Raw genomic sequence first — 22,046 nt, forward strand, 5'->3', positions numbered from 1 at the left:
GGTGGGCAGATTATTCAAGGTTATCTTAACTCCCTTAATATTGTCTAAACATCGCAAACAGACCTTCCGCACGCAAACAAATGTGGAGGGAAACGTGAGAGTGAGTTAATAGTGCGCTACAGAGCCCTTATCACCAGTAATTAAATTGCCATTAGTTGCACATTAAAGCTACACTTTTTTTTTTTAGTAAGTCTCGGCCCAACAAGTCTTTCATATTTCATACGTCAAATTAAGAACTACAGTGGAACCTTAAAGGTTGAACATAATTTGTTCCAAGATGCTGGTTGACCTTGAATTTGTTTGAAAGTTTTGAAAAATTAATGCTGGCGTGATCGAACCAATATTAACCCTACACAGTGATTACCCCCCCCCCAAAAAGCCTTAACATTTGTGACTGTCACATAATTGTCAAAATAACCAATAAGTACAAAGAATTAACATAATTTTGTTGGTGCATGTCTTTACAAAACATGACAAAAAAAAACCACTTGAAATTTAAAAAAAAAAAAAAAAATTTTCCTCAAAACGCTTCTGTTCAATTGCACCTGTTCCATTCTTAACAAGCATGCTAATTTGTTCCCAAATATTCTGCATTGATTAAAAAAATATTTACCGTACATTTTTTTTTTTTTTACAAAAAAGGGACTCTTAAAAAGTGTTGGAAAACTTCTGGAATGCAAATCAAGGATATTAACGATGCATTGGGTCTGTTCCAAACCACACACACACACACACACACACACACACACGCGCACACACACACCTCACTTTACATAAAGATGATAAGTCCCATTTGCATTAATAATAGATAAGACACCACCAGAGGAAGTGAAGGCAAATCGGCATGCCTTCAGTTTACATCGATAGATATTTCCTTTGATGCGGTTAAGACGGTCAGTGAGCGTACACGTGAGCGCGTACGTAACCGCAAACACACCATGTATCGGAATTAAATGCACTTTCTTTAGCAGAGACCTCCCTCTGTGTTCTTCCTCCCTCGCGTTCCTCTCGTCTTGTTTGCAACTCTCATGTGCAGCCAGCATGCCTCACACAGCCAACAGCAAAAGACCCGATCACTGCACAACATTGCCGAAAAACTCTGCATACGCGGCAAAGGTCACCGGTTGACACATGATTCATTTTCAAAATCGGAGTTCTCCACTTCTGGTATACACACTTCACTTGTGATAGTCAAGGGAGAAACAAATGTTGCATTCCTTTCATTCATTCATTCAATGCCTAACCAAACCAAACCTGGACTTTAGTTGGTTTTCGAAAAAGACGAGAGCTGTGCATCAATTGAAGGTGACTCCAATGTGATTCTATATTTCTGCTTTTGGAATGAGGGAGGAGGTTGCAGTACCTGGACAAAACCCACAAAAGCACAACAATTATGTAGAAGCAAAAAAGATTTAGTTGCCAATTATTACAAAAGTACGAGTAATATAGTGGTGAGCGCAATCACCACGAGTTCAAAGAATACGTTAGACTTGGTGTTGCAGAGTAGTGGCCATGGACCGTATAAGGTAAGGAAAGAAAAAAATAGCTCTGTCCCAATATTTAGTCTTTTGGACTACAAGTAATTAGGATTGAAGCAAAAAAAATGTTGTTGAACACCTAGTGGGCAAATATTACTTAAAAATCAACGTTGTGTCTTTCCTTGAGGACAAAGAATAATTTCGCAAAAAGTTCAAGTTCAGGTTGTACCTTTGCGGTTGCAAGGAATTTGGATTTGGGTCGGCCACCTTGCCCGCTGATGTTGTTTATCACCAAGCTGATTTGGTGTGTGTGTGCGAGCGCATGTTTATGTCTTTTTGTGTACCTGTTGGGTGATCGATTGTCACTAAGCACTCCACCCTGAAAACCAGTGGGCAAAGTATTCAATGATTGAGCGCCCACCAGTGAGCGTGAGGATTGCAGGATATAAATCAAAGATAAGTGTTGCATTGATCCTGCAGCCAATCAATAGACTTCATAATATATGCTGTGGGACGCTGCTTGGATTCCGAGCGTCAAGTGACATTAAAATGGATTGGGAGCGTCTTTGGTTTGACACGTGCATGCGACTCTCCACCAGACACAATAGGACGTCCAAATAGAGCCTGCTGTCACTGTTGGACTCGGCGGTCCTCAAAGGACCGCATTCATTTGAAGGTTGAAAAAGCAACAGAGGAAAGCGATGTGTGTGTGTGTTTTTTTTTTGTTTGTTTGTTCTGGATTATGGAACAAAATAACATCGTAGCACACTGCGGCAGAAGTACAGCCGAGTGGAAGAAATGAGTGCTGCTCCATTTAACGCGTGCTCGTCGTCCAGTCCCCAGATCTCGACTGAATATCAACAATTGCCTCCGCAGAGACGAGGAGGAGAATGAAATCTCTGTGCACAATGCCACCACAACCCCAGCCAATATTATATGTTTGAAGTCCACTCAGATATCTATTTTTTGTTAACGGGGACTCTGGGCTCCACCTGGAAACAATATGAATGTAAAATGACTTGAACGAAAAGTATTGTCATACTGCAAAAGTTGGGACTGCTGATGTGACTGCGCATTTTTACCCGACTTTTGACTTGTGCAAGTATTAACTAGGGCATGTTGGCTTTTTGTGTTTCAGTTCTTTTGGAAGCCCACCAAAATATAAAAATATGCCTCCAATACTGCACAAAAAGTTGGAGGTCAGCATGGCTGGCAAAACGAGACACTTGAACAAAACTCTGAGCATCGAAAAGATGAACTTCAAGAGTGTTTTGATTTTCTTGTTTTGGGTTTTTCTCTGTCATCATGGGAAAAGTGTGAGGACAGAACCAATATGGTATTTTGAACCCTCACTTTTGCAAAACAGGATGGACGTACACACGTGCGTGTCCTGGCTGCTCAGTGCAATACGAGAAATTTTTTTTATGTGGTTAACTTTACATTTGTGACAAATGATTTTAAAAAGTTGGATGGATTAAGGAATCTCCATATGCATAGCCCCCCTCCGTGTCACGCTGAGGATCCGTGTCAGTTTATTTCGCAAGCATATTGTGTTTTATAATCAAGGAAATCAAACTGAATGGAATCCCCCCTTCAAGAAGTTGCCTTTTCCTTGTTTGTTCCTCCTTCTGCCGCTTTTCCATCTCTGTTTCAGTCAAAGTTTGATCGATCTCACGAGACCGTCCTCATTCTTCTCTTTGTCGTTCTGTCACATTATCACTGCATTCCCGCTCTTCTCCAAAGCTTCCCCTGCATTTGGAATGAAAGGGACTCAGGCGGGCGAGCTATGTATCCTGTTTGGAGGTGGATGTCCCCGGGGGGAGACAGGCCTGTCGTTGAATGATCATCCCTGGCTTTAATCAACACATCTCCCGGAGGGAAGAGCCCAAAAAAAAAAAAAAAAAAAAAAAAACTTTTCCAATGGCATTTTCTGCGTATTGTTGAGAGTTAACTTTAAAAAAAAAAAAAAAAAAAGTTTTAGGAGCGTTGCCTCTAATTTTGAGAAGGTTTCTCAGCAGGGTTTCTTCACATGGTGCCACAAAATAACACAAAATAAAGTCCTAATGCCTCGACGCTGTCTTCATTAGCATGACAAATGAGTTGAAATTCGATTTCCTTGTAGAACATATTGAGGGTGCAGCACAGATTAGGGCCAACGCTGCAGCGTCAATAAATGATCCGATTAAACGAAATCAGTTCTCCTTATGTTTTCCGGGACAAATTCACGAACTGTCTGGTGCCACATGGAGGACATCGTTGTATAGGTGAGCAATTGCTGCTATCTTACTGCATGTCCGTACAAAAGTAAGGGATTGTCAGTGTGAGTGCCGTACAATGATGTCTGGCGACGTGCTCATCGAGCGGTTGACCTTTCGTGGCCGCAGATAATGAGCTTTTCTGTTCTATTACATCTCTCTCAATACGGAGGTGAACCCCTGACACCTGAGTGCCATCGGGTCAAAAAAATAATCTCTGTGTGAAAACGGATTACATAATGCCTGCACACAAGCAATTATCAGGACAATCATAAATTGGAGGAGAGGGGGTCGCTGTTTTGGATGGATTGAATGGCAACTGTCTGGTTTTTGAGCATAGTTTCTCAAAAATGATTAAGACTGGACTCAGACCAGCCGCAAACCGAACTGGCCGAACTCCACTAAGCTGTCACACGGTGTGCACGGCTCTGCAAGTAGTTATCATGTGTGGACGACCATCAGCATTAGTTTTGCAGCTATTTGAAATGTGCCATCTTACAATCATACTTCACTATATCAATAATTTCATCTGTAGCTATTGCAGAAAAAGTAAAGTGTGTAGAGTCTCTGTCGCTGAAATGCAAGTGAGCAGTTTATTTCTTCTTTTTTTGTCATATAACTGCTTCTTTTTTCAAATTGTGTGTGTTGTACAATAAATACGTTTGTATTTGCGGAACGGTAAAACTTTTTTCCTCAATCAGTTTTCTTTTGCAGCGAGTTTGGTTTATGTGTCCAAGGGTTAATTGCCTAGTGCAGGTGTGTGATTCGCCCACTATTCTTTGCACAATTGCCCACTTCAGCCAGGTTCAGTTGCGGTGCGCAGTGTGCACGCCAAAGATTACTTTGATTTCACGAAAAGAAAAGAGAAAAAAAAAAGGGTGTAAACAGAGCATTTAAAAAGAGCGAGAAAATGTAATTACATCGATTATGTTGTTCATATGGTGCGGGATGTAATCCAGTTAAGTGCAGAGGAAATTAGACGGTGGGGAATTTGTGTTTGCAGCTAGCACGACCAAGCATTTATTTCTAAATTGTCACACCAATGGAACATGTTGTGGAATTTAGTTACCTTTTGTAAACCCCGCCACCCAAAAAATAAAAAAATAAAAATAAAAATAGAAATGTAGGAACCGGTTCGCGTCTTCCTGATGACTGCAGCAACACAAAATATACAGCAAAGTAAGCTGATTTTCCAATTGAGATGTTATGGTCAGTACAAAAAAAAAAAAGATCCACACATTTGTTTTGGAGTGTTTGCGAAGCTGTATTTGTCTAGAGATGCTCATGTCTAAATTCACCCGGCTCGAAAGTTGATTTGTTGCTTGCATGTAAATGCCACCGAGACGTGGCACTAATGGTTGTATCAGCTGCCTAATCATCTGTCACAGTGGGAAAATGGAAAATTAGCCATTAATGTTTTTTTAATTTTTTTTTTCCTCTAATGTTTTTCACACTGAACTTTATTTTTAGCAGTGGACGTTCAAGGGTCTAGCGCTCCGCTGAACTTCATTAGGCTCTCAAATGAGCTTTTAAATACTTCAAATTATTCAAATGTCCTACCGTTTTTGTGCTGTTAGACTAATGAACTAGCTGGACATGCGCGCACACACACCCACACACACAGCTGTGGAAAGTGAGAAGATTCTTCGAGTAGATTGGTTGAACGGCACGCTGTGTGTTTTGCCTGTTCTTAGCAGCTCCAACACAAGCAGACATGTCACGGCTGGCTAGGTGTGAATTGAATGCGGCTGTCTGGATCCAACACAGTCGCCATGGAGTCAAATTGAGCCGCTAATGTTTTTCTTTTTCTGCTTAATTGGGCATTGTCTCAACAATTTAGCCGTACAAGTTCATCCGACGCTGAAGAGCTACGGCATCTTTCAAATTGGAATTAGTTTGCTGGCAAAGTTACAGCAGAAAAACTGAAAAACTTCAAAGATGCCAAGAGGGGAAGATAATTGCTGTTGAGAAGGGAGTCTCTGCCAGTCCCTTTTAGCTTGTTGCCATCAATAGAAAATAATAATGATGAAGTCGGATGTACTATAGTTCTTTTATGTGTAGATATGAATATTTCTTTTAATTATATTCTAATACACAGGTGTCAAACTCAAGACCCAGCCACATGTTTTTATGTAGCCTGACTTTGCTTCTTGCAAAAATTTGAAAAATGAAAATTGTCTTCAATTTCAAAATCTTTGATATTGTAGACAATTTTCAATCCCCTTTTTAAAATAAATGTAATAAATGGACAACATTTTTTTTACTGGCCTCTGATTTTTATTTTTTATTTTTAAGTAAATATATTGTCTACTTATTGTTTTTTCAGTGTACAAGTAATAGGAAGCGATCATACATTTATTTGAGTGCACACTCAGAATAGGTCTCTGAAGGGAACCGTAACTACAATGTGGCAAGTTACAAAAATGAGTTTGACACCCTTGTTCTAATGTATTGAGATGCACCAGCAAGTAATAGCCACATGGGTGTGTTGTCAGAGAGAGCACGGAAATCGACCAAAAAAGCTGAAATGATGCAAGAAACAACTTTCTTCACCTTTAAATCAATACATCCAACAGATCAAAATGCCAAATTGTTGCTTTGGTAAAACTTTCAGACACGCACCCACGTCCAAGGTGACTACAGCTATGTGGAAATACTAATGAGATTCATTTTGATCATCTCAAAAATAGAATTTTTAACATAGAAGCCTTGAGAGTAGATAAAAGTGGTCACGCTTCAGGTCAAAAACCTTTGCTTCTCGTCCATGCACTCAACTATTGGCCCCCTGATTGGCGGCTGGGTGAAGCTGAGCCAATTGTCATTCATGACTTTCAATAGTCCATGTTTTGGAATGAGTTGAAAGCGACACGAGAGGATTTTGTATCAGACAACCCTTACGGATGGATGCTACATGATTTCCTACCGTCACGGGGGCTCTCGCCACTGGCATAGCTTTGGGGGCTTGCTTTGGAAGATGCACGCTGCTCCAAAGCATCACATGCATAATTGTTCAAAAATAAGAAAACAAATATAGTACTTGAAAAAAAGTCAGATTTTTTTTTGTTGTTGTAAATTTAGAGCTATCAGGTCTCCCTTCTTCCCAAACTTTATTTGAGATTCACTTTACCATTGCCAAAGCATTATTGCGTCCAGTCTTCCAGAGGGTCCAAAATGCTCAATACTGCATTGGTGGTCCCAGGAAGCACCACAGTCCCGTCAATTAGAAGATGTTGACACCAGCATTGCCCGGGGCCCTGGCAAATGCTGCAACGCCACGACCTCACCGCACTCCCCACCTTGTGAGAGCTCGTGTCTCATTAACTCCTGCTAAACACATTCCCTGAAAGCTTCCCAACCCCTCCACACACACCTGCATAGAGAGTCCTGGCGGCAGATCGTCCTCAGCTCCAGGCAGTTGGGTTTTTCTTTCTCTTTATACGAGCAATCGGGCACGATGGTCTGGCGGCGACGCTCGGCGCAGCCCTCCGTCTGGCAGGGGCAGAACAGCAGGCGATGGCTGAACTCGGTAGGCACGCGGTCCAAGAAGAGCCGGAGCGCTTTGTGGCAGCGCTTCTTGCTGCAGGTTTCCCCCTTGTTGGGGTCCTCCTTGCTGCAGGTGGCGATGTAGGCGGAGCGGTGCCTCTTGCAGGTGCCGTTGAGGTTGCAGGCTTTGGCCGCATCCAGGCACGGGTTGCAGGTTTTCTCGGCGTCGGCGCAGTGGAAACCTTTCGGGGCCACTGTGAGCATCCCTAATCAGAGAAGGAGGTGCAAAGTCAGAGACTTTTATCATTGTTGGTGAACAGTCCATTATGCGCATACCTACTCTGATTCTCGGGCAATCAAACGTTCAACGTCATCCGTAAAAAGAACATACTGAAAATATTTTTAGACAGTGCAAGGAAGCTGAAGAGCTCACAACTCCACATGGACTGGCCGAGTTGATTGAAAAGGGATTGTCAATGGCGGCACGGTCAAGTCGTGTTAGCATATCAGCCTCAAAGTCCCTTCTGTATAGAGTTTGCATGTACCCCCCGGGTTTTCACGAGGCCCTCTGGCTTCCTCCCTCATGCCAAAAAACAGCCATGTTAGGTTCATTGAAGAGTCTAACTTGCCCTTAGGCTGTGAATGTGAGTGTGAATATTTATTTGTCTGTATGTGTCTTTGACTGGCAGGAAAACAGTCCATGGTGTAGTCTGACTCTCAAACTCAGGGGGCTGGGATAGACTCCAGCTCACCTGGAACTCTAATGAGGACAAGCAATATCGAAAATGGATGAATGGGATTGTCAGTTTCATGACGTTTTTTCCACTCCGTAAAACATGGTCGGACAAACAAAACCTCTTCACAACAAATGTAACAATAACCAAGAGATACACGTCAATACACGGTCAACATCAACAATCCAAAATAGATCACAGGAGACTCTGCGGCAAAGTACGGTCAACAAACAAAGCACTGATCCTCGCAGATGTGGTCAACAGGAAGTTCATTCCTCAATAACATCAGAGATTGTCTCTGCGAGTGACCTGGGAGACAAGTGCAGTCCACGCGCTGCAACTGAAATATTGATTTCATCTGTATAAAACCCTGAGTGAAATAGAAATGAATTTTGCCACCTTTGAGTTCTTCCTAAACAGTAATATAAATGCACAAATTACTAAGGGGGGAGATTTGGTGAACAAATGTTTTGAACAATTCTTTCAAATCAACTGATTCGAATGATTCCGTTCACTTAAAAGAACTGTCATGCCCATCACTAGTAAAAATAAAAACAGTATGATTAAGCGAGATGAAAACTGGTGCGCCGCACGGAGAATTCTCAAGGACCATTGCAGCAAATTCATCATGAAGTCATCCCTTTCGGTCTGAAGGAGGCATTTTAGGAAAATTACGGCCTTGTACTTTGACAGTGGATGCTCGGACACTTGGATGAAAATCTATTGCAAAGCTCATCTGCCTAGACTCTTTCATGGGAGGAGTTGTCAAAGTTTGATCGTTGTTGCGTGACTATCAAAAACAAATAGATGGTAAAAACTAGTGGTCAACAGAAATATCTGCACCCTACCTCCTCTCTCCCTTTGCCAAGCAAACAGCCATTTTCAGGTCGACCCAGGTGGTATTAATTAAACAACCACTCCACCTGAGTGACGCACGCACACACACACACACACACACACACGCCTCGTATTCCTAGTTATATGCAAGCAACATATACCTACCTAAGCAATCAGCACCTGGAGGATTACCATGAAAAAGGACCTTTGCTGGCCCATTGATCACGCTTTGGAATGCAATGTTAAATGATTCTTTGTTAAAGTGCTGTTTTCCATGAGGGATTAAAAACTAAATGCCAACGAAATACTAATATCACAGTTTCCAAAATACACGCCTCAAAACACCAGACTTGCATATCTCCTGCTTTGTTGTGTTCCGATTCGCCAGTTGAATGGGCAACGATTAAACCCGCTTCTGTTTTTCAAGTCCGATGACAGGCCCAAGCACTGTAATTAACCCCGATATTTGTGGATAACGGACGATGCCATTAGGTGTGCTGCTTCCTACCACAGGGCAGGGGGAAAATGATACACCTTTTTGTATCCCGTTCACTTGTATTCAAGCAATATTAGAGGATTTAACCTCCCTCCCCTGTAGATAATGAAATTTCAGAGGTCATGGCGCCATGGCGACACCCAGAGAGATTCATCTCTTATTCAACAGAAGCAATCCCACACTGTGTCTATCAGACAGCCTGCAGCAGGAAGAAGACCATTTGTTTTTGGAGGGGTGTGACACGAACACCGCATTGTTTTCAAGTGGTCCATCGTACAATATCAATCCCGCAAATGAGCTAACGTAGAACGCCGTTTACTGCAAGTGGGAGAGGAAATAAGACGAGCCCTGAAATTAATTATTTTGTGTTTTCTGATCCCGCTCGGATAAAAACTAACTCCTCTGCTATTGAGAAACTGCACAAGGGGATTCTAAGTATTTCATCACAGACAGAAGAAGGTAGAGTAAATCTTTCTTTCCATTAACTAACTTTCATATTGATGTATCAAGGTTAAATGAAGACGGCAGTCTGGAGAAAAAAAATAAAGACAGGAGTGATGCTTTACTGTAAGTGCTTGCTTCTGAGTCACCGTACAGTAGGGCCGTTTATTCTCAGTTCGAAACAGAGTCGGAAAGTAACAAAGTAGAAATACTTTACGATTACAACTTTGGGATCTGTTTGCCTATGCATAGTCAATTTTCTCATCCATTTTGAAGAGAATTTGTAAAAAGTTGACAAAGCACATTCAATGATCATTATTGAGACTTCTTATTATTAACGCAATATTTTTGCAAATTTATTAAAACTAAGAGACATCATAGAACTGAAAACTGTGAGACATGGAAATTCCGTCTCAGGGACGGAACAGTCCATCCCGCGCAAACTCTGGTTTCCTCCCACATTCCATAAACATACATAGCAGGTTGATTGGACGCTCTAAATTGTCCCGAGGTGTGAGTATGACAGCGGACGGTTATTGGTCTTTGTGTGCCCTGCGATTGGCTGGCAACCAGTTCAGGGTGTTCCACGCCTACTGCCCGAAGATAGCTGGGATAGGCTCCAGCACCCCCCGTGACTCTCAAGAGGAGAAGCAGAACAGATAATGGATGGATGGATGAACATATACAGTACACCAGCGATATACAATGATGGTTGTGATAACATATACATATATTTACATTTCTGGTGTTAAATCTGCAGTGTTCGGGTAAAATACTTGACGGTAAATGAATGAATCACTCAATTAATTTAGGCCTAAAAGCTTTTATTCCATGAGACATTCAAACAAAGTAGGCAAAGTTTAGTGGAGGGTGACAATTCTGAATTTCAGCATAAAAAAATCTTATATAAAAAATATTGTTAGATTTTTGTGCATATAACACAGTGAAAAGTGAGCAGAGTTTGGTCCCCAGACTGCTGCTGCCCTTTTGACGTACGTCTTCAGATTCAGGGTTGATTTGTCAATAGCTGCTTTCTCACTGGCAATCTCATTGTTGACAATAAAAATCAGACAAGTCAAGGTTTGTGAAATAGAATATGAGTCGTTATGACCTCACAAGCTTTTTGTTCCAACTTCTTTGATCAGAGGCCTTCCTGTGTGGAGTCTGCGTTTTCTCCCCTTACTTGTCAATTTTCTCCGGGCAGTGCCGTGCAAAGTTGGGGGGCAATGGTGCGCCAACCCCAGGGAATCGACAGCGCCCCCAAAAAATTCAACGGTGTCAATGTTTCCTCATCAGAACACTAGGGGTCGCAATTTTTCCGTTGCAGTAAATTGGTCACATTTGCAAAGGTTAATCTCCTGGTGCGGAGGTCTGGGTGTTCGACTGTATTTTTTATTTATTTTCGGACAATTATTCAGTCACAACAATAACAACTGATTAATTTATTTCCCTTATCGTAGATCAAAAAGGTTCTGTCAATTTCCCGGCACTTGTCCAGTTCAACGCTGAACAAAATCAAAGTTTTCTGACAGGATCTGAGCTTTGCAAAAGTGGTGCAGAGGCCAAGGAGGGGGATGTGGGGGGCAGCCGTCTGACTGAGGCCTGCTCACCGGGGATGGTGGTCCAGCTGGATGAGAGCTTTCCATGGCGCTTGTCCAGTTACGTTGATGAATTGCAGCCCCTAAATCTCCCCTGACCATCTGCAGGCTCGAATGTTGGCCACTGGGGGTCCAGCAGGAGACGGATGAACTACAAAGATTATTCCGGGTTGAAGCCTCTTCAACTTGTTTTTCTTTTGCGACTACCACTGACTGTGGAGTTGAGATTGAATTTCGTGTTCAAAAAAAAAAATGTCCTGGGGTGAATGTAAGACACAAAGCTCACTTCCTGGCAGTACGGCAGTTCAACACACTCACAAACACACACTCAGGATGCACTCGGAACAGCAGGAGGGAAGAGGGAAGGAAGCAAAGATTGCATATGGGAGGGGAAAAGTGCAGTATTGTGTTACTAATTGATTTTCCGAGTGCATTTCAAAGAAGGTTTGTTTTGCTATAACGCAAGCGAGAGGCGGTTGATAAGCTTATGATAAAAGACATAAAATGGAAAAATCTTTCAGCAGGCAGATGGCTGTTGGTCATAACAGATAGAGAGGATGTGACGAGAGGATTGCCACTTAGGCGCACACACGCCAAGGAGTGTGCTCAATTAATCCCGACTAATTCAGGAAAGATGTGCGACTCCTGCTCCTAATAATTAACCTAGCCCATCAGCGGTGCAATCAACTGCTCTCATCGCTACACTCTACACATACCTATTAACTTAACTCGCTGGCGGCTGTACCAAACATTACCGAGAAAGTGCGTGAAGCTGCCGGAATAAATGAACAGCAGCTTGACACGCTGAATGGTTAATGGATGCTCTCATTACCCCCCACAAAAAAATCTCTTTCCTTCAAGTTTCACAGGCAGATATTTGTTACATAACAAATAAACAATAACACAACAAACATTATGAACTACTACTAATCTGGATTCATTATATTTCATGCAGCGTATGTATGTGTGTATGAAATGTTGGATTGTTGATGGTTCTCTTGACAAAAAAGCATCATCACTCCATGATGATGATGCAAATATTGTTTGTTTCCCATCGCTAATGTGATAAAGCAACCATACGCTTATGCTAATCTTAATGTGATAATGAGAAGAACATCTTTGTCATTTTCATCAAACCCCAGAACCCCAACTTAAATGGTCCATAATAGTGGTGGACACGTGTCGCACCACTTTTAATGTCATCAGTTCTCTTAATGTAAAATATGTGCTAGGAATGTAACGATTAATCGAAAAGTGATTGAAAATTTAAAAAATTAAACTGCTTAAACTACGCATCAATGTGAAAAATAATCCATGTGGAAATTTTGATCGCAAAAGGATTTGTAATGATAACAAAACGCTGATAAGACAAAAATGTAGTTAAACAAAATTAGTCGATAATTTTAGAAATTCTTTTGTACAGTTACAAAAAGTTACTCTTAGGAACACAGGAGAAATGCGGATGTTAAAATAAAAAAAACATGTTTTAGTTATAAAATTGTCATACTGCAGATAAGAGCTCAATCATCCCGTATGAATTTTGTCTCTGCTGATCTAAATACCTGATGCAACCATACAGAGAAACAGGACGTAAAAATAAAAGCTTCAAAATGATTGTGAATGTCATAAGAAAAATTGGATCTTTGTTATCGCCGCAGCAACCACCGACTTTAGGCCCACCTCACACGGAGCGACGTGACTGAACTGTCAGTTACCGAGATCTGCCACTAGTTTGTGTGTGGCCCCATATTGGCCATTAGTGTGGCTGACAATAAGAAATGTCACCGCCTAAAAAAAAAAAAAAAAGCACATCATATTTTCCTTGTTGTGTGCGTGAGATCCAACCGGCTGGTGACCAATGTGGTGTACCAATAGCTGTGATTTAGCGGTTTGTAATACTTGCAGACCAGCCCGGAAAGCTGATGTTAATTCTTTGAGTTAAGTTTGTCTTTTTTTTTTTTTTTAAATAATCAATTCAAGCAATGTGTGATTAGCAATGTTTGTTAGTGTTTGCAGCTCAGTGACTTAAACATAAACTACACTTCACCAACTACTGGCGGGGAACACAACGCTAACAATTATTATCTTACCGTTGATCCAACGCTTCCCCGTTCTTTGGCGTAATCCGCCCATTTGACTCTAAGTATGCTTTTAATGGGCATCCTGCCAGCAGAATGGAAATCACCCTCATTTGCCTTTTAGTACATACGCAGCGCACACGGGGAGTGAAAGGGAGACAGGCGACGATGCCGGGAGACATGGAGAACAGTTAAAAATGTGACTGGAGACCCCTGCAGGGACACAGAAGCAGGGCGGCTGAAAATAAAGCAAGATAACGGTGAGCTGTCGTCAAGAGGAGGTGGAGAAAATGTACACTGTGTCTGAAATTGGATGCTTTGGCTTCCTCCCTTTTTCCCAAAGAGAACGATCTTCTTTGCTAAGTAACTGCATTCTGTCAGCCTAATTTGAATTGTGCATTTCATATATCATCCCTTACTCAAGGGATGCAGAGCTGAAGAAGAAAGGGGCGAGGGGTTCATCCCAGGTTAGAAAAGAGGCTCTTGGCTACACGTATGTTCTCAGTAATTAGGAAAGGTGCCAAAGTTTGGATTTAATATGGCCCTGGGTGAGTGTGCAAGAGCTTGTTAGGGAAGTCTTTAGTCCGGACCCTGAGGAGCATGTCAAGCATCGCTGTGTCAAAGGGCTCATCAGTCATTAGCACCGCGCTCGCCGCCGCAGCGGGGTCTGCATTAGGCACAAAGAGGGTCCACGACATCATCTCGTCTCAGCCTCAGATTGCAAATCATTCAAACGGACATGCTCAGAGGAAGAGTTCAAGAGCGTCGACCAGCTGAACCGGACCTCTGAGTAGGAAATGATTGTCGTCAAGCCAAGCCAAGTCATCCGCGTGAGGATCTTCCGATGACAACGTTTCGGAGTCTGAAGTGTGTCAGTGTGGTGGTTGGGGCGCGTGGTTGAGCTTGTGGGAGTCTGACAGAATTTGAATTCATTGCGAGCCCACTTGAAAATACTCCAGCTATTTATGAGCATCTGCAGTCTGCTAACATTCGCATCTGCCAAAGTGCTTCTGTTTCTTTTTGTCCGTCTTTAAAAGTTGAGTGTCCCCCGTTTAAATATAAAAATCAAAACAAAAGAGCACTTTTACAATACACTGACAACAAATATTCTGAAAGTAATTTGCTTATGTGCTTGTATTTCTTTGCTTTTCATTCTTTTCCATTTCTGTACTTTTTACGAGAGCACACAGGTGTGCGATGGGTGGCGGTTTGTGGTATGCGCGATATGTGCAGCGGCACCGCTACCATCCTCTCCAAAAATGCAACGTGAAATAGTTTTGTATTTGCATTACGACGTGTAAATTGGTGTTTGTATGGGGAATTTGTAATTTGATTTTGCAATTGAAGCTCGGCAAGGTTAGCGCTGTCAAGGAAACGTGTCATCTCGTTGGGAGCGCTTCGTACAAAGTGGCTAACCAGTCAGGTCTTGTTATTGCTTAACGATCATTCCAAGTTGCAATGTTCTCAAAGTGAGAGTAATTTAGATTTAGTCGGAACATCATGTGTGGATCGGAATGTCCCTTTCTTTCTCAACAGCACTTCGAAACAGCAATCCATATCTTTGTTGCATCTTGTTTAGATTACTGTCCTGCATTCTACTTTGGAGTCAGCCAGTCCTCCGTCAAGCGACTCCAACTGGTCCAAAATGCTGCTGCTCGTCTATTATCTGGCGCTCGGATGACGGATCACATCGGCTCAATTTTGGCCTCTCTTCACTGGCTCCAAGTGCACTTTCGAGTTCGTCTTTAAATGGCTCCGCCACACTGCACCAGTTTGCGGCCTAAGGTCGGCGGATCAAATGCTGCTGAAGGTGCCGAGGACTAGGCGCAGCCTCGGAGGGATTCGCGTCCCCTCTCTGTCCACTTTTGAAAACCGTTTGAAGACACAATCTTATTCTTTGGCTTTCCACTCAACATGAGATTGTCTCTGTTCTGCTGTTCTTCTGGTATCTACTGGATGTGTTTATATGCTTTAATTTGTCTTCTAATTCACTGCTAATTCATATTACACCATATGTAAATTGATTTGTTACAGCTTCAGCTGTTGTGAAATGCGCTCGGAGCAGATAAAGTCTGGATGTATTGGATTGCACTGAAAGATCAACAGTAAAATACTCGTTTTACATTTAGATTGGCCCTCTTTTACCCTTCGTAGCGATGGCGGGCATGTGGCGATGGATCTCGTCATTCAAGTTAGGACTGCCACAGTGCGTGAACCCAACACGACGTAGTCTACTGCTTTGTCACACTGCACCTTTGTGTGAAATGCTTGGAAGAGTTCCTTTCCTTGACACCCCGTTAGACTATATGCGTGTGTATGTTTGACATAACATAGTCTACGGCCTTGTCATACAAAACATGGAAGGAGAAAATAGCACAAAGTAGAGAGACCAGCCACCACTTCAAACGGAATATTAAATAATTACAGGTCAAGTAAGCTTCAAGAAGCGAAAGCTGGTGCTCAGGGTAGAAGTGATTCCACAATCCACATCCGCACACATATAAATACACACAAGCTGCACAGCCAATCAAGCACAACCTAACACATGCAGATACGCTCAGAGCCCTAATGTCGAGAAAGCCACGTGTCTGAAAAGACCTCCAAGTTTGCCTAAGTACTGGTAATTGTGAGGAGGGCAATGTGGAAATGTCAAACATTTCAACAGCATGGCGCACACGGCCGTTACGCTGTTACTTTGCTGCCTCCCACCAGCCGCAGATAGCTGAGGGTATTTAATTGGATAGGAGGCACACTGAGCTGAGATGAGATGCTTAGTGGCGAGGGTTAGCTGTTCAACTTAATTCCCGGAGCGACCTCACTCGTCATTATTCAGAGTTACCCTCTGCTCCGAATAAGTTCATTAGCTCAGCATCGGGTCAAAAGACCAAAATGTTTTTCTTTTGCAATTGTACTTAATGATCACTGAATGACCTAATTCTGTGTGCTGGATCGAATTTGCCATTCATTTAGGGTTGGGTGAGGTTTTGCTGCAACAGCAAAGTCAAGCGTTGACGATGGAAAACAAGTTTAATTGCGAGTGTAATTACAGTAGTTGCATGGCCGTGTCACGCATCAAATGTAAAATTTCGTATTGATTGTCCTGCGCAGTTATCCTCTGTTGTGGCGTAGGAGTTGAACAGATTATGGCCGAGGCAAGTTTGCTACTCACTATCAACGATTTTAATGCTTAACCTCGACTAATCGCTAATTATGTGTTTTTGTCAGGTCAATTTACAACAAACTGTGAACTTCCACCTCCATTGTCAACGTCAGACTTTAACGCTCTTTGGAGCGACAAAATCTCTCTCACAGAGTACAACCTAATCTGGTTGTGGATAATAGAAAAAAAGCAAACAAAAATTAGCTTTGCTAGCTTCAGCTATGTCAAGGCTTTGCTAGTCTTAAAAGATTCTCACCAGCGGGAGCGGGACCACATGAGTAACAGCAAGGAACGCAATGTGCAGACCAAAATGAAGTGCGGCCACAATACTCATCCAATAATACACTGAGAGAATTGTGTGCTAAAAAGAACTTAATTCATCATCCAAGTAGTTTGAAACAACAAGCACCAACATCGAAGCAGTTACAACACTGAAAGCGAGACTTGGCCTTGCTACATCCATTACTTGTTCTGCCAAACAGAGGAAGAGCAGGAAGCACACTTTTTTTTTTTTGTTTGTTTGTGTGGCGTCTCACATATTCAAGATCTTAAAAAACGGTATGAATGATAGTGTTCAGATATCCCAGTTTAGAGGAGCTGAGTGGGTCAACGCGTTTTTTTTTTTTGTTTGTTTTTGTTAATACATTGAAGGCTTGAGGATAAATGGTTTGGATGTTTGGATGTCTCACTGGTACTGAGTTTGTAGTCCACACCTGCAGTGCAACTCCACCTGCAAACTAACCAACCAAACTTATCGAGGCAGATGTGATGTTATGATATGTAGCCTTTATTGCAAAACCACAAAATGATATGAACGCATCAAAGAACAAGGAGCGCTGCAGAAGAAAGCAGAGATGATTCATCTTCAGAGGTAACTAAACTCGGTGGGGCGAGACGCTGTCTGCCAACGCCACGTGTGGGACCGTAAATAAGATAAATGTTCCTTCCTATTGCACTCCTGCGCTTCATCTTTTTGACTGTGTCTACATGTGGCATTCAGGAAATGAAGAAAATATGTACAGTATTGGGCATGACCCTGTCTCCTCTTTTGCGGTTCAGAATTTGATGAGTGGCCCATTTTCCAATTTTCTGGAAGGGAAGGACATATAGATATATACTGTAACCTGTATAAGAGGTAAATACATGTTTTTCGTTCTTTTTTTTCCTGCATGAAGTCTACAATTCAACCAAAATGTACACACTGGCGAAAGCCGTGTCAATGTTTTACAAAGCTAATACTCGGATTTGATTTACACTATAGTAAAATATTTTTATTACTATGTATTAAAAGTGCACACACACAAACACGCACACACAATAAAGTTTACAGTGGTGGGCGGTCTAGGCCTTCTCTGCTGGCCTAACTTAACCAAAAATCCAGAAATCATGAATATATATATATATATATATATTTATTTATTAATATATATATATATATATTAATTTATATATTTATTTATTAATTTATTTATTTATATATATTTATTAATTTATATATTTATATTTATTAATTAATTAATTCATTAATTCATTCATTGCTTTTTCAACCCACAATGGTCAAAGGAGGTAAAAGTGCGGATTTGATTGCAGTTATACTTGCAAGGCCATTTTCAAGACGGATCTTTCAAGAGAAGCTCTCTCATGAGCCGAGGTGGTCCAACACTAAGTTGTGTGTAAGTGTGTGTCTCAATAATATTTCTCCAGTAGTGGTGTCATAAATGTTGGTATTAGGAGGGGTATTTATTCAAATTGGACGAATTAAGAATTCACTGAAGATCTACGTGTGAAATGCACGGCCCCTGAAGTACTCCATAGCGGGGATTGCTCAAATTGAACATGGCTTAGCTTTAGAATCATTGACGCAGAATTTGGACATTTTTCTGTATGCGATGGTGATGTAATTCCACTCACATTTTTTTGACATCACCTACTAACAACACTGGAATTAAACCTTCAGAAGCTCAGCTGAAGTCTCATATTCTGATTGTTTGAAAAAGTTTTGATTGAATGCTAAAAGAAATAAAATTCAACTTTTGGGGCATTCCGCTTTGGAGGGCTCAATGCACTCATGCATGAAATATATGAATTAATACCTCTCAGGCAGTCTGTGCCAATCAAAAATGAGCGCTGTTATTATTTCAAAGGCAGTGTTTTGGTGGCAGAACTATTTGGAGTTGTGGTTGGCACATATGCCACAGTCAAGAGGTTCTGGGTTCCAATCAGTTCGGGGCCTCCTCGTATGTTCTTCCCATCTTTGCATTGATTTTTCTGCCTGGCTTCCTCCCCACATTCTAAAAAAAAAATAATTTCATTGAACTCTCTCGTTGCGTACCCCACGTTTCGCCCAAAGTCGGCCATAAGCAGTACAGAAAATGAAATGGATGTTCGCTGTAGGTACAATATGCTTCACAGACGGCACTTTACAGTACGAAGTTGGACATATAGAGTAACGTTGGCTCATTGTCCACCACAGGAAATAATATAACACAGCCACTCTTCTGCATTGTTTTGCTGTCAAAGACATTTCATCCACCCCCTAATTTGTTATAACATCCTTGGCATCCGTCATAAGAGTGGTCATCAATTGGGTGATACTCGTGCCGATGAAATGATGATGGGGAGATTAAGTTGTCACATTTCTTTCCCACAATCACTCGCGCACACTTGCTCCGTTGCTGGTCGCTGAATAGAGACACATTAAGCTTTTAGTGCATGTTTTACTTTTCGCTGTAAAATTCAACGCCATGCTTTTAATGTGTTGAGGGGCAGCAGTTTTCAAGGCGCTGCACAAAGAGCTTATAAAACTGTTGATAAAAGACCTGTCAGTTTGATCGCTCCGGCGTTGTCTCATGAAAAGGACGGAGGTGCGTGAAAATGGGTAAGATCATTGTACCATATAACATCAATGTATAGCAGTTTGGCTGTACAGTAGATTGAGTGCTTATTACAGCTGCCTCGCAGTTCTGAGGTTTGGAATTGGAATCTTGGCTAGGCAAGGCGACGAAAAAGCATTCATACTATTGCGTGCAGCAAAACAACTAAATGCCGCTTCACCTTTTTTACTTTAAAATCTGGGCTTTAATTCTAGACCCCTAGTTTGCAGCTCTACTGGTTTTATATTCAACTCACGTTTGCTTTAAGCAGTCAGTACCCAAAACATTGCATGATTTAAAGACCAGAATCAGAATCTTAAAATCGCTACTATGGCTGACTAGAACCTAGTTAAGTTCAATTTATTTGCTGTACTGGATTGTTTCCCTGAATGTGCATGAATGCACCTTATAAATGGAAATTTCCCAAAATCGACCTGTTCATTGAGACTGCGCCATATAGTATAAAAATACGGAAACGTGAGCGCTTTGTTCGGGAAGGTTAATTAAAGACTCTAAATTGACCGGAGCTGTGAAATGTTAGTCTCTTTTTTACTTATTATTCTTGTTACATTCCCCAAAGCAAAATTTAAATCAAACTCTGCAGTATATTTGTGTTGCACAACACACCTTGAACAAAATCTCACGTTTGTGGCCATACAAAGAGATTGAACGGGGTGCGATAGAGTAAGGGACCTTGCTTAAGGGCTTCCGTCCAACAACGAGTTGCTATTTTACTTGGCGGGCAACCAATCCAGGGTGCACTCAGCCTGGGATGTGCTCCAGCTCACCTGCGACCCTAATGAAGATAAGCTCACTCTGGAAAACGAATGCAAGGATGTAAAAATATTTTTGGATCATTCCCCACTCAGCCAGAACCAACATCTTTCACCATGTTGTCGTAGATTGTACAATTACGGAATATAAAGCCTACATTACATTTGAATTTGAATTTAACAACATGAACAGCGAGAGCTCTTGATGCTTGATGCACTCCAAAATAATGTGAAGTCCCTCTGAACTGCATTTCAAAATCATGAAAACCATGGCTATTCTATACGAGGTGGCTGAAAAGTCAACCCTTTGAAGTTCGCTTCACTTGCTGCGCCACACTGAGTGACACGGCCAAACGCAACCGAGTGAACGTGGGAAAAAAAATAAGTTGGTCGCTCACACCCACACACCAGGCAATTGAGCCACGCACATATATGAACTTGTTGCAATGGAAAATCTGCGACCTTATCGAAAAAGAAAAAAAATGCAGATTTTTTTTTCCAATCAGTCAATTTTGAACCAGATATATTAACCGGGCAATTCAAAATTGCGATAAAGTTTTGTTTTTTTCCATAGCGTGGGCGAAAAAGTAGTAGTAGTAGGTTGATATTAGAAATATATGTATTGGAAGCCTGAAATAAATGTGCTTTTTACTGATAACAGCAACCAACGCAATAAATAAATACAACAAAATTCTGTAAGAATTGTCATATCAGCGCGTGTGAAAGACATGCAAAATGTACAATGCAATAAGGCATATCTTTTTTCTTTTTTTTTTTAATAAGGGTTGGCCTTGCACATATACTTCAGATAGACAAAAATAATTAGGCCGTCTGCGTAGTTGCTGTGCTTCGTGTCGTGCTCATGCAAAATAGTGCCCACTGGTGTCCGGCTTCATCAAGTCAAACGGCGCTCAAAAAAGAACGAGCATTCATTTAGGTCAAGAAAACCACAAAATAAAAAAAATAAAAACAGTGGCACTGAATGGAATGTTGCGTTCATTAGTTAATTTTTTGTGAAGTCAGGATGCCAAACGACAACAGATCAACTTGGCTTAATTAGCAATTAAATGTATTTAGTGAAATATCAAATAGAGTGGAAGTAACGGGAAAGTGATTGCTTCAGACCCAGCTTGTGGTTCAAATGATGAGGCACTGATTAATTAACATATAATGACTTGGTTCCGACTGATTGTAATGCCTGTAACTCTGTTGAAAATGTCTTTAACTTGTCAATGAATCCGTGCATTAATGTGCGCATGACATAGCAAAAACCACCCTGCAGTCTTGTAGCAGACACACTTTGCATCAATTACGCAAGACGAAAGGGACACTTTCTCGTTTAAATTCTCAACGTGTGTGAGTGGCAATGGCAGACGAAACAGACGGTCGACAACAAGGAATTTTTTGTCACGTTTGGGTCCGAGTAAACAACATTTGCTGATCATCTCTCAGCAGGCTATCTCCAATGGCTCCCCAGTGTAATAAGAGAAACGAGCTTGATAAAGAATGCAGCTCTGAAAATAAAAAATAAGAGACCACTGCAGAACTGTTTATGCCAACAAGTCTTCATTGAGATGCAAATACAAAACAAAGGTTTTGTCATTTTTGGTAAATGTCTGTATGATTGGGAAACTAGCGCAGCAAGCAGAACTGGTCCCTTGATTTCAAAAGTTCTCTTAGTTTTCCTTTGCTTATTAAGTGGTTTCTTTATTTTTTTAGGTATATGATTATTGATAAAGCCCTAGATTTGTTTCGTGCAACAGCATTCGAGTATTTAGCCATGCAATTAAATGCTAAATGCGTTTCTCCTTCACATAGTCCAAAAAAAAAGATTGAATTT

General features: G+C 41.4%; 1 protein-coding gene and 1 long non-coding RNA gene across 4 annotated transcripts in view; one reads left to right on the forward strand and one right to left on the reverse strand.

Moving 5' to 3' along the window:
- The window catches only part of LOC148344060 (uncharacterized), a 117,450-nt gene that overhangs the window by 53,352 nt on the left and 42,052 nt on the right, over nucleotides 1-22,046 (forward strand). The window lies entirely within an intron of this gene.
- Nucleotides 1-22,046, reverse strand: part of LOC148344061 (GDNF family receptor alpha-2-like) — a 61,280-nt gene that overhangs the window by 19,412 nt on the left and 19,822 nt on the right. The window contains exon 4 of the mRNA XM_088292381.1: nucleotides 7,104-7,482. Coding sequence (XP_088148507.1) covers nucleotides 7,104-7,482 — 379 coding nt within the window. The remainder of the gene's footprint in view (nucleotides 1-7,103; nucleotides 7,483-22,046) is intronic.

Source organism: Idiotropiscis lumnitzeri, chromosome 1, assembly GCF_059441095.1.
Source record: "Idiotropiscis lumnitzeri isolate Australia: NSW breed Sydney's pygmy pipehorse chromosome 1, RoL_Ilum_1.0, whole genome shotgun sequence".
NCBI classification, from domain to species: domain Eukaryota; kingdom Metazoa; phylum Chordata; class Actinopteri; order Syngnathiformes; family Syngnathidae; genus Idiotropiscis; species Idiotropiscis lumnitzeri.